General features: G+C 33.8%; 1 protein-coding gene across 1 annotated transcript in view; it reads right to left on the minus strand.

Moving 5' to 3' along the window:
• The window catches only part of CCDC171 (coiled-coil domain containing 171), a 473,803-nt gene that overhangs the window by 314,434 nt on the left and 146,112 nt on the right, over positions 1-13,257 (minus strand). Inside the window, exons 12-14 of the mRNA XM_053574177.1 lie at positions 3,752-3,858; positions 1,884-1,973; positions 649-849 (exon numbers count right to left, since the gene is read on the minus strand). Of these exons, the coding sequence (XP_053430152.1) occupies positions 649-849; positions 1,884-1,973; positions 3,752-3,858 (398 nt within the window). The remainder of the gene's footprint in view (positions 1-648; positions 850-1,883; positions 1,974-3,751; positions 3,859-13,257) is intronic.

Raw genomic sequence — 13,257 nt, forward strand, 5'->3', positions numbered from 1 at the left:
AGAAGTCATTAATAAATAATAACGGACAGGCAACTCTCTAGGGTGTACAAGTGAAAAGTTTTAATTTTGTAGGACTTTTATTTTTCTAAATTTTTATTAATATCCTATGGTTTTTATTAATATCCTATATCCCAAGTAAAGAGACCGTTAAAGTAGATATTATTCCTGTTTAAAGATAAAGAAACTAAGATGTGGAGAGACTAGCTGTGTGGCTTGTTCGCAACCATACCATTTGTAAACAGCAATATCAGGACCCATGACTAAGTCTATCTGAGTATAAAAAACATACTCTTTCTACAATATCAAGCCAATAAACTTCCGAAGTGAAAATAATTTTGTCACTGGCAAGCAGGCAAACTTTAAAAAGACTGTTAGGAGCAAAGCTTCTTGAGATGTGATGATATAAACAGCCAAAGAAAATTAGTTGTGTGAGTGATAGGGGGTTAAAAACTCACACAAAAGGATATCATGAGAGTAACAGAGTGACTGATATTACAGCTGTCATGAACATTTCAAAATATTCTCCTCAGAACAATTATTTTTATTTAAATCAAATATGAGTAAAAATAATCACTTGATGTATGTAAATATATAAAACTGAGATGAGTGAAAGACCTTTCCTGACAGGCATCTAGTCTCGGGCAATACCTCGGTATCCTTATGGAAAGCCTGGGAAAGCTTTTGTAGTTCACTTTCAGATTGGGCTGCTCGTGCCTTTTCTTTCTCCCAACAGTGCAGCACATTTTGTAGTTCCACTTTTAAAGTGCTTATTAAAGCCTCTCGGTCTCCACATTTAGTGCGTAAATGACTTAACTCTTTATTGACATCAGCCAGTTTATCCTGAAGTTCCTGTCAAAGATATCAAATAAAGACTTTATGGGAAGACCAGACAAGAAGGGGAGAAGGGGCACAAATAGAAAATACATAATGAACTTTGAAAGCTTTAAAACAAAAGAATCATGCATGCAAGTATTTGCATATAATGCTAAACATTAAGGTATTTAACTGAAGGTATTTTCTAAGCATAATTTCTTAGTTCAAAAATTTGTTATGTTTAGACATTCACATAAAATGTTAATATGATAGCTAATTCTAGAAAGCTCTTTGAAGGAGTTTCCTTTCAACTTATTATAAAAAAAAAAAACCTTAGTAGTTAAAAATTTCTAAATAACATTTCAAAAATAAATTTCTTACATTTAACATAAGAATATTTGTTTTCCAATAACATTCCAAATAGAGAAATCGCAAATATGTGACATAAATTTCTACTGAACTACTTATTCCTTAACAAATTCTATTGAAGAGTGTCCATGACAAACTCAACATGAACCAACACAATAAAAATTCAACAATACTGAGCAACTTCTGAAACTTGCCTCAGTATAATTTCACAAAGATGTAGTATATAAAACCAGCACAGAAAATAAAATAAACTGTTGTCCTAGACCTTTGCTAAGTGTGGTCTCAGTCTATTTATTACCAAATACAATGGACTAAGAACAACAGCTCCACCCTTAAATGATGAAAACTGACTCCTAATAGGGACATACTTACATAAAATATATTTAATATAAACCTAATGCTGGACATTAACTCTTAAATCATTTTTTTAATCTAAGAATTAATTATAATTAAATAATGGCATTATAAATAAATCTGAGAAATTAATTTTCCTTTAACCAAATTTGCTAATCAAATTTTAATTTGTTTAAATAGAAAAACCACTCCTGTTACTTTGATCTATAAGGGAAAATTAAAATTTCATCCAAACATACTTAAAAAGTGGAAAGAACATATTTTCAGATATCTCTCTATCTAAAAAGATACTCTAATTATATTTGATCCTTAATACAAAAGGAAAAAGTTTTTCTAAATCATAATACCTTTATAATTTTAGTGTGAGATTCTATCTTCTTTTTGGTAGAATCGAGTTCATTAGATGTCTTTTCCTTAGCATCATTTATGCTGTTTAGCTGATGAAAGAAAATGTAAAAAACTTTTTTACTTTTTTCAAGGATGGGTAATTCATTAGCTAATTGTCAAATGCTTTTTATACAACTACTTAAATACAAGTATTTCAATAGCAATTAAAAGTCTTAAAAACATTGTTTTTGAATGAACCAAATGTTATATGGTTGCTATCACAGGCTCATATGACTAACAAGAAAAGAAATCATTTGAGCTTAAACTATCAGTGATGTTACTGTATTTTTTCCTGCATGTCTGGATAAAAGATTTCATTCTTACTATAAATAAATATTACTTTACTCTAAAAATCTTACTGGACCAAAATGCTAGAAACAGTGGCATCTACAAGACAGAAAAAAGAACATAGCAATAGACTGTTCTTTCCATACATCATGAGGGTATTCACTGGTCTCTCACTCCATATGACAACTTCAGGGTCGGTCACATGCAGCCCTACAGGGAAGACTTGTGGCAGGTCATCAGTTGGTCCTGCACCGCTTGTGATTTATTTTCTTTGACAGTTCATTCTTCTTTCTGTCAGACTTCTCTTTTTGCTTTCTTTGCAGCCACCCTCTTGGTCTCCCCACTGCTGTCTCTGGCACTGGTTCACAACAAAGCACGTTACTAAGCCAAAGCCTGCTGAGTCGACTTTTCAACTATGCTGAGGATCATGTGACATTCATCCTCCCAAATAACAATTCGCTGTGGGTAATATGTTCCTAGTTACCCAGCAGCTTCCAGACCTAGGCCTCAAAAGAGTTTCATAAACTACTGACAATACAGGTTTGTCTTGTCTCACAGGGAAAGACTTAGCAATATTTATTCTTCATAGAAATTTAATTATTACAATGGTCACTTTCTTTTATGCCGTTAAAACAATTACAGAAGGTATTAAGAAGATTCACTTTTCCTTCTTTGTTCACCTTAGCACCGAAAGAAAATGAGCCTCATCTGAAATGTGAAATGTAACAGTTTTATGTTTTTATAATACAAGAAAGAAAGAGATAAACAGAAGGATAAACACTTAATTCCATGCTATGTGACTTGCCTTTGGCTGGAACAATCTGTTTGTTGTTTTGCTAACTAATTGTATTTAATGTAATTACTTCATATGCTAATTTGACAAGATGTAACTAGACAAACTCTTCAATTTTTAAAGCATGAATTCATAAAACATTTTAATACCCAAGAAAATTAACAACTCACATATTAAACAATACAAATGAGATGATAAATAGAAGCATGGGCTTTTTCAATCAGCAAACTAAAAGCTTCCAGGCTACATCAAACAGATATTTGCTTTTTAAAACTCCTAACAACACTTTACTCCCTTTAGAGAATAAAAATTAATTTCTCTCTTTTTTATTACAGCTTTCACAGTTGTAGAAATCTTAACCTAAAACATTCACAAAACCTAAATTTCCACTAGCTATTCCAAATGTTATAAAAATACATTAACATTTAAATACAACTCATATTAACTTAAATGACTCCCACAGCATTTTCATGAAATTAAAAGAGACAAATTATGAAGACCAAGAAGTGACAGACTCTTTCTAACTGTGAAAATAACAGTAGGACTAAAGAGTTACAAAAACATAAGTGAGACATGACTTTAGGCCACACTTAGAGAAAAAACAGTGACAGACAATTTATTATTTTTTCTATCTGTGAAGCTGTCAGTTCAACATTCCCAATCTTTTTGACCTTTGTAACAAGCAAGGGATATGTACTGATACAGGCCAAAGGCTATAAGCGTGGAGCCAAACAGTGTAAGTGTTACCTCATTAGATGCATCTTCCAGCTTGTTCTGGTAATCTGTCAAGGTATGCCTCAAAGTCTCAAGGACAACAGAGAAGCTGGGAGGTTTATCTTTGTCCTTGTGGACTCCTAGAGAAAAATAAAGGATGAAAATATACCCTTAAAGTCACAAAGGGACAAAAGCTAACCAAACAGTAATAGATATTATAATTAGATGGAGCTGAAAAGACATTACAAAACATTGAGTAGAATCTTATTCTCCATATATACTGCTGTATGACCAAATATTAATAAAATTTCTAAACAAGTGGCCAAATTAAAGTCCATAAATATATCAAGTTCAAATTTAGCAAGATCCACATTGTGAGTTAGTGTTTTTTTTAGTATCTCCTAAGTACTGCAGTGTTTGTACATACCTATTATCCAACAATTAAATGAACAGTCTATACTAAATTGTTTTGAGGAGTTATATGCACTTATTTTAGTCCTTGTGTTTCTGATCAGTCAGGCCTTTTATAATGTACTATTTTGCTTAAATAATAATTTCTGGACCCAAGAGGATATAATTTTCTGTTATACTTAGAAATATTCTTCAATACGGGCCGTGCCTATGGCTCAAAGGAGTCGGGCACCGGCCCCATATGCCAGAGGTGGCTGGTTCAAACCCAGCCCTGGGCAAAAACTGCAAAAAAAAAAAAAAGAAATATTCTTCAATCCTTTAAATTCTCAAGTTACAAGACAATGCTATTATCTACATAACCTACATCATATTTCAATTAAAACCTAAAACCAACACTCACTGCAAAAATATGCATATGAAGACTGTTATATTATACCCTCAAACTACTTTAAATACAGTTGGGTCATCAATTAAATTAGTTGAGCTAATCAAGGTCACATGATCAAATGTAGTTTCAAATATTAATACAAAATAATCAAAAATAGAGTTTCAAAGACCACTTTAAGTTGATTGCTTATTACAGTATTAAGTATTAAAAAATAAGTAGCAGGTGTAGTTTTAAAACATTTGTATTATAAGTTCTCCTCATCATACTTTATAATCTAGATATTTCAAGATACAAGAAAAATATTTTCAACAAAGGTAATTTTTAAAAGCATTCATAATATACCATATTTTGCTGTGTACAATGCACATTTTTTGCCTAAATTTTTGAAAAACAAGGATGTGCATAATACATGGGTAGCACTAATTCCATGTGTATATAAATGATTTAAATTCTTTTGCTTATGCTTATGCATTAAAAGTACAACTCCAGAAAGCAATAACGATGTCCGTATGCAAAATAATACACTAGAATAATTAGTTTTGTTGAACTTATAATGAACTTGCAACAAAAGCATTTTCTTTTTTTTTTTTTTTTTTTTTTTTTGTAGAGACAGAGTTTCACTTTATTGCCCTTGGTGGAGGGCCGTGGCGTCACACAGCTCACAGCAACCTCCGCAACAAAAGCATTTTCAACCAACAAAGAGCATTGTGTTTCCCTTCATACACTTTAGGTAGGAGCTAACAATACGGCCAGTATTTCTACAAAAATTATTGAAAAATCCTATTGGGAAATGTTGAAATGATTTAGTCTATAAGCTTTAAGCTAACAGTTATTAAATATGCTAAAGAGCATGGGCAACAAAGCTTCTGAGAGATACTTTGTATCTCCTCCCACCAAGAGTGTCATCAGATTGTGGAGGCAACAGGATAAAAAGTTTCTTCAGATACCATGACAGAAGAAGGCAATGTGAGGGAAATCTCAAAAGTGGCCAGAGATAAAGCAGCAGGTGAAGACCTGGATTCTGGAGCAACATCAAACTAGGATCTCTGTTTCAACCAAGAGGAAGGATGAGGGGCGCACCTATTCCTTTGACTTAAAATTTACAAAAGCAAACAATGTAAACAAAATGTATATACCCTCATAATGTATTAAAATAAACTTTTTAAAAAGATGAAATAAGAAGAGGGCACTACTATGAAACTAATTCATATGAAAGCTATAACCCAATTATAACCTAAGAATATGGGGAAAGGGAGGGGAGGGGAGGGAGGAGGATAGGCAGAGGGAAGGTAATTGGTGGGATTACACCTATGGTGCATCTTACAAGGGTACATGTAAAACTTACTAAATGTAAACTATAAATGTCTTAACACAATAACTAAGAAAATGCCAGGAAGGCTATGTTAACTAGTGTGATGAAAATATGTCAAATGGTATATAAAACCAGTGTATGGTACCCCATGATTGCATTAACGTACACAGCTATGATTTAATAATAAATAAATTTTAAAAAAAGAAGAGGATGAAAGAATTGTACTAGAAAAAAACATTGATGATTTTTCAGGTACAATTAAACAGTGTTTTAACTTTATGAAGAGAGACAGTGTAAGCATGAGGACAGGAATAAAACTTGCCCAAAATCTTCCAATAGCCTGTGAGATTCAAATTTTGGAATTTCATTCTTAGGTTATCAATCTTTAAAAGACAACTTTAAGCTGTCCTAACTCGTCAATATGGATAAGGTCCGACTTAACATTTATTTGATGTGCCGTCCAATAGAACCGTGGACATCAAAAGAGCAAAGATTGTGTCTATTGAAACTAGTGGACATGAGAAAACACATTTCACTGTTGTTCTAGCCTGATGTGCAAATGGGGGAAAGCTATCACCTACAATCGTCTTTAAAAGAAAAATGTTTTTGAAAGAGAAGATTCCAAGTGGAGTTATTGCCCATGTACATGAAAAAGGATGGATGAATGAAAAAGGCATGAAAATCTGGTTTTACAAAGTCTGGTCATGAATCCTAGAGGATTACTTAAATAACCAACTGTGCTTGTTTTTGATCTCATCAAAGCCCATGTTAGACAAAGTGAAAAAGCAATCGCAGCAGTCTTGAAAACCCAACTTGTTAGGATACCTGACGGGCTAACAGACAATTGCAACCTCTTGATGTATCAGTAATAAGGCCTATAAGACTTTAATGAAGAAAGAGTGGACATCCTGGGTGCAGTCAGCTGGTAACGATTTAATACCTATAGGCAGCATCAAGAAAGCACCCATTGCCCAGATTTGTAATTGGATCCTAAGATCGTGGAATGGTGTCAAGAAGGAATTAGTTGTGAAATCATTTAAAAAATACAGCATCAGCAATGCTATGGATGGAACAAAGGACAATGGAATTTACCAGGATGAGGAAAGTGATTCTTCAGAAGACACACATAATATGGAAATTAAAGAAGACGACACTTCTAATATTAACAGTGATGAAGAGCTCTTGGCCTTCTATGATGCATAAATATTGTAAATTGGTTACCGGCACATAATATTTCTTGTACCTTGTATCTGTTCTTGTGTTTTGTAATTATTTGTTACAAAAATTTCTTGTGCCAGAATATGTCAAAAAATAAATGCTAAAATTCCATTATAATATAAAAAACAATTACCTAAATATACACAAATAAAAATATGAATTAAAAAATTAAAATGAAAGATTTTTTTCTCTTAAAGTTTGAGCCAAAAATGTGGGTATGTATTATACACAGGAGAATATTATACACAGCAAAATATATTTCCTATTTTTCATTCATTCATTCAACTAACTTACTGAATTCTTACTATATACTAATCTTAGGCTTTAGGCATACCAAAGTAAACAAGATTAGTAGTCTCTGTCCTTATAAAATTTACAGCCAAATAAGAGGGAGAAAGAGAGTAAATAAATAATTACATAAGCTCAAGTATTCAATTACTGGAACTTATGGTTAGGGGAAGAAGACTGTAATAAAGGAAAGAAAGAAGGAAGGAAGGGGGAAAAATACTTGGTTAACAATAGAATAACTTTATTCACCTTACAACACTAGTGATTTTTAGCGTTTAAATCTTGGATAAATTGTTATTAATAAATTCACGACATTAATCAAGGTATAATTTAAACACCAATTAAATATGAGTACAACTTAGATTTTCTTAAACAGAAGAAGAATATTTAACTTCAAAACCAAAAGTAATACGGAAACAACACAGTTAGGAAAAAAGTACACTGCTCTGAGCCATGATAACAGAGGAGATAGTACTCTTCATAATGACTAGGAATTGGAACGACAACTCATTAAAATTTTTATTAAAAGTCTTACCAATATATTTTTTTTAAATTGCTCTCTTGCACAAGATAAAAAACGTAATGTATAATTCTTTTCTTTTGCTACTACACACATAGACCATGAATAAATCATTCAAGGGCACTCGGGAAATCTGCGTTTTTACAATAAGGTAGAAAACTTCCTCTTAGAAATTCAGAAGAATCGGGCGGCACCTGTGGCTCAGTGAGCAGGGCGCCGGTCCCATATGCCGGAGGTGGCAGGTTCAAACCTAGCCCCGGCCAAAAACCAAAAAAAAAAAAAAAAAAAAAAGAAATTCAGAAGAATCAAATAATCTAAATATGAGTGCTGAAGAGAAAGCAGACAATATGCCCTCTCCTACTAATCCATGCATATTCTTATATTCTACATAAAATAAAGTTTTCTTGCCTGAAAATGTTTATACAATAAAGTTTAGTTGAAATACAAAGTATTTTTATGTCTGCTATGGTTTGTATGTGTTCCCCAAAATTCATGTGTTAGAAACTTAATTCCCAATGTTAACAGTGTTGAGAAGCAAATCTTTAAGAGGTCATGAGGGCTGTGCCTTCATCAATGGATTAATGTCATCACAAGGTGGGTTCATTTACTTGAGAGTGGGCTTGGTAGGAAAATCAGTTTGGCCCTCTCTTGCTCTATTGGACTCCTTAATCTTCTACCTTCCACTCTGGGGATGATGCAGCATGAAGATCCTAGCCAGATGGGAGGCCCTCAATGGCAGACTTCCCAGCCTCTAGAACTATAATTAATCTTATTTCTTTATACTATGTAAATTACCCAGTCTCAGGCATTCTGTTACAGTAGAAGAAAATGAGCTGAGACAATGTCTCATTCACATTCATTACAAAAGAAATACTTCTTGACCCTTAACATGACCAATATTAATGCTTACAAATAAAAAGAAAGGCTCATTCTGGACCAAGGATCCTAAAGACCTATTTGATTTAAATTAATATTCTAATCACTGCCCTATAGCCAAAACACAACAGATTATTAAATTAGCTATCCTATAAGAGGAAAGTTTAAAAATTTACAGATAAATAAGATCTGAACAATAGTCATAATTAGCCTTTCAAAAGTCAAATTCCAAACAAACAAACAAAAAAGTCAAATTTCAGTGAAGAATAGAATATGTCAGGAACACTTTCATACTTCAATAACATCAACTCAAAATCTTCTGAGGTTCTTTTTCCCTCTCCCTATGTGTCTCTGTACATAATAGCCAGTCTTACTTTCATATCACCACTCTTCATCTCCCATTTCAATCTGCCCCTCTCATTTTAAAGTAGATTTCAACTATGGCTGTACTTCAGCACTGTGGTCCCCAACCTCCAGGCATAGACCTTGCCTGTAAGTAACTGGGCCGCAAGGCATTATCACCTGAGCTCTGCCTCCTGTCCCACCACCCTCCTCCTACCTGTGGGAAAATTATCTTCCATGAAACCAGTTTGATGCCAAAAATGTTCCAGTCCATGGCCTCGTAGGATCCAGGCCATACAGCATGAGGTGAGCAGCAGGTAAGCAAGGGTGAAGCTGCAAGCAGCTTATATGCAGCCCCCCATCTCTCACATCACCAACTAAGCTCTACCTACTATCAGATCACCTTGCCCTTCCCCCAGTCCATAGAAAAACTGTCTTCCATAAAACCAGTCCCTGGTTCCAAAAAGGTTGGGAACCACTGCTTTAGCAAGTCTGTCCTCAAATTAGTAGCCCATAGGAGTGGGTTTTAGTAAGAAGGATTTGAAACACTATGTTTAAATGTTTCCTTTTAGGCAATCTCAAAAAGTAAATATTTCTTCATGACCCAGATAAACCACTGTTTTTCCAACAGGTGTTATTACCTCAATAACCTATACTCCCACAGTAAAAACAGTAAGTTGTAATGAATGAGGTAAGTCTACCTTTTCCATCTTTTCAACCATCCTCTTACCTATATCAATTTCCTGCAAGATCTCAAAAGGGGTAAAATAGTTAAGAAATAATGGGAAAAGAGTATAAAACAAAGGATGGAGCTTTTTTAAAGCCATCTGTATGGAACAGTGGTTCTCAGCCTTCCTAATGCCACAATGTATTTTCATTGTTATAAAGGGGTCACAACCCACAGGTTGAAAACCGCTAGAGAACAAGAGTAGTCACATTCATCCTCAGAACAGAACTGTGGTTTATGTTGATTTTTGACCATGCAGTAGAAAACAGAAAACAACATTCAAACAGCTTTTATTTTCACATGATAAAAACCACATGTTTAATACATAATATATTGATAACTAAAAAAATCCCTTTTTCATTCTAAAAGCACTAAATATAAACATATTTTGTTCACAGTTAACTTTTCAAACTCAGACTACATTCTGTATATTAACTTGTCTTAATCACTAACACCATACATAAACATTTTCATTGTCCTGTTACCATTGATTCCTATTTTGAAATGCATTTAAGGAAAATGGTAATTTTTCTAACCTAAGGAAAGTATTAATTATGTTCAGTCCAGCTTACTCCCGAACTACATTGCTTGGCCCAGTCCAAAACAACATTTCCTTTACCAAGGCTTGAGAAATATATTAATGAGGGAAGCCCCAGCCTCCTGGATGTGGCTTGATATATACAATGTGGCTAGAAGTCCAACAATAACAGTAAGAAATGGTACCCTCAAACTGGATTCTCTGAATTCAATATGTGTGATGGGACCTTGAGTGATACAGACCAAGTGACAGCAGCTAACTTCCAGAAACAAAGTGGACATGGTTGATATAATGGGCAGCCAAGTTAAAGCAATAAACAAAATGGTTTGACCTGTAGAAATCATTGGCATTGACTAACTGATCATGGTGTTCCTAACTGATCACTTAAATCTCATTTGATTTGTATAAGTATGACAATTCTATGTCTGATCATCAGAAATAGAACTTAAATCAACAGAAAACAGAATATAAGCCCTCAACCACTTCTTGGATATGAGTTAGTTCACAGACCAGGGTCTCTTGAATATAGGGATAAATAAACAGGGTAGGTGTCCTTAAAGAACATATTGCCAAAAAAATAAACTATAAATCTTCTTCCTACCATTACTCAAAGAAACATATGATGATTTACCACGGTGACTATGCACCTGAAAAGGGAAAATAACTATACTTATCAGGGGTAATTGGACACTAGATTTGAATTCACACTAATTCAGAGAGACCTAAAATGCTATTGTGATTCAATAGTCATGGTAGGAGCTTACAGAGGTAAGGCAATTAACTAAGTTCTGACTAAAATCTCTGTCTAGTGGGTCCAGTAGTTACCTGAACCCACCCATAGGTACCTCCCTAATTTGGAATGCATAGTTAGAAAAGACAAATGCAGCAACTAGTACAATGTCCACATCGATTTTCTGACCCATGGAGTGAGGAATTTTATAAAAGAAAAACACATGTGAAAAGCCAGATGGAAATCACTAGAACTTTTAACCACCAAAATAGTAATCAAAAGTAAAGCCACATTCCTGAAAAGACTGTAGAGCAATGATTGTCAACCCGTGTGCCGCAGCACACTGGGGTGGCATGAGAGGATCTTAGGTGTGCTATGAAAATTTTTAAAGATCACTAATTAAATTATTTTCTAAAGAACTTCAAAGCACAGTAAGTATATTCTTTTTTTACACTTTTTTTATACAACATATTTATGCAACATAATTTAAGTGTGCAAATGTGGCATGACATAAAAAAAGCTGAAAAAGATTGCTGTAGAGACTACTGATCCTTAAAAGGTTTAAAAGAAAAATAAAATATCTAGAAAAATACTCATCCAAAGGAGGTGAAATATCTCTATAAGGAAAACCATAAAACACTGACAAAATAAATTATAGATCACAAAAACAAGTGGAAAGATATCTTATACTCATGGGCCAGAAAAATTAATATCATTACAATGACTGTACTGCCCAAAGCCATCTACAGATTCAATTTAATTCCTATCAAAAAAACCAATAACATTTTTCATAGTTAGAAAAAAAGATCCTAAAATTCATATAGGACCAAAAAACAGCCTGAATAGCCAAAGCAATCCGAAATAAAAAGAACAAACTCCAAAGCATCACATTACCTGACCTCAAATTATACAAGGCTGTAATAACCAAACAGAAAATTACTGGTATAACAATAGACAAACAGGTCAATGGAACAAAATAGACCCCAGAAATAAAGCCACATGTCTTCAGTCAACTGATCTTTGACCAAGTTAATAAAAATACACACTAGGAAAGTAACACCCTTTTTATAAGTCATGCTGGGAAAATTGAACAGTCACATACAGAAGAATGAAACTGGACTGGTATCTCTTAACTATGTAAAAAAAATCAGCTCAAATTGATTAAAGACCTTAAGACCTGAAACTATAAAACTATTAGATAAAAACTAAGGAAAACTCTTTAGGACATTGGTCTAGGCAAGGAAATCATGGCGAAGACCTCAAAAGCACAGGCAACAAAAATACAACCAGAAAAATGGAACTTAATTAAACTAAAAAGCTTCTGCACAACAAAAGAAACACTGAACAGAGTGAAAAAAGTACCTACAGAATGGGAGAAAATATTTGCAAACTATACATCCAACAGGGGACTGTTACCCAACATTTACAAGGAACTCAAACAACTCAATAATAACAAAGAAAAAAAAACCCTTATTAGAAATGGCTGGAGAACATGAATAGACATTTCTCAAAAGAAGACATACAAATAGTCAACAAACATATGAAAATAATGCTCAATATCATTAATCATCAGAGAAATGCAAATTAAAATCATGATGAGATATCATCTTATAACAATCGAAATGGCTATTAAAGTGAAAAAATAGGCCAACCATAATGGCTCACACCTTTGAGAGCCACTTTGAGATGCCAAGACAAGAGGACTACTTGAGGTCAGGAGTTTGAGACCATCTTGGGTAACATAGTGAGAGACTGTCTCTACCAAAAAAAAAAAAAAAACTTTTTTTTTTTTAATTAGCTAGGCATAGTAGCATGTACCTTTAGTCCCAGCTACTTGGGAGACTGAACTGGGAGGACTGCTTGAGCCCAAGATTGAGGCTGCTAGGAGCTATGACCATGCTACTGCACTCTAGCATGAGCAAGAGAGCAAGACTCTGCCTCAAAAAACACAGAAGTCAAAAGACAGATGTTGGTGAGATTGCAAAGAAAAGGGAACACGTATATACTGTTGGTAGGAATGTAAATTAGTAGCACCTCCATAGAAAACTGCATGGAGATTCTGCAAAGAACTAAAAATAGAGCTACCATTCAATCCAGCAATCACACTACTGAGTATTTACCCAAAGAAATCATTATGTAAAAACAATACTTGCAGTCATATATTTATCCCAGCAGTATTCATGATAGCA

The sequence above is a fragment of the Nycticebus coucang genome, chromosome 2 (genome assembly GCF_027406575.1).
Source record: "Nycticebus coucang isolate mNycCou1 chromosome 2, mNycCou1.pri, whole genome shotgun sequence".
Lineage (NCBI taxonomy): Eukaryota > Metazoa > Chordata > Mammalia > Primates > Lorisidae > Nycticebus > Nycticebus coucang.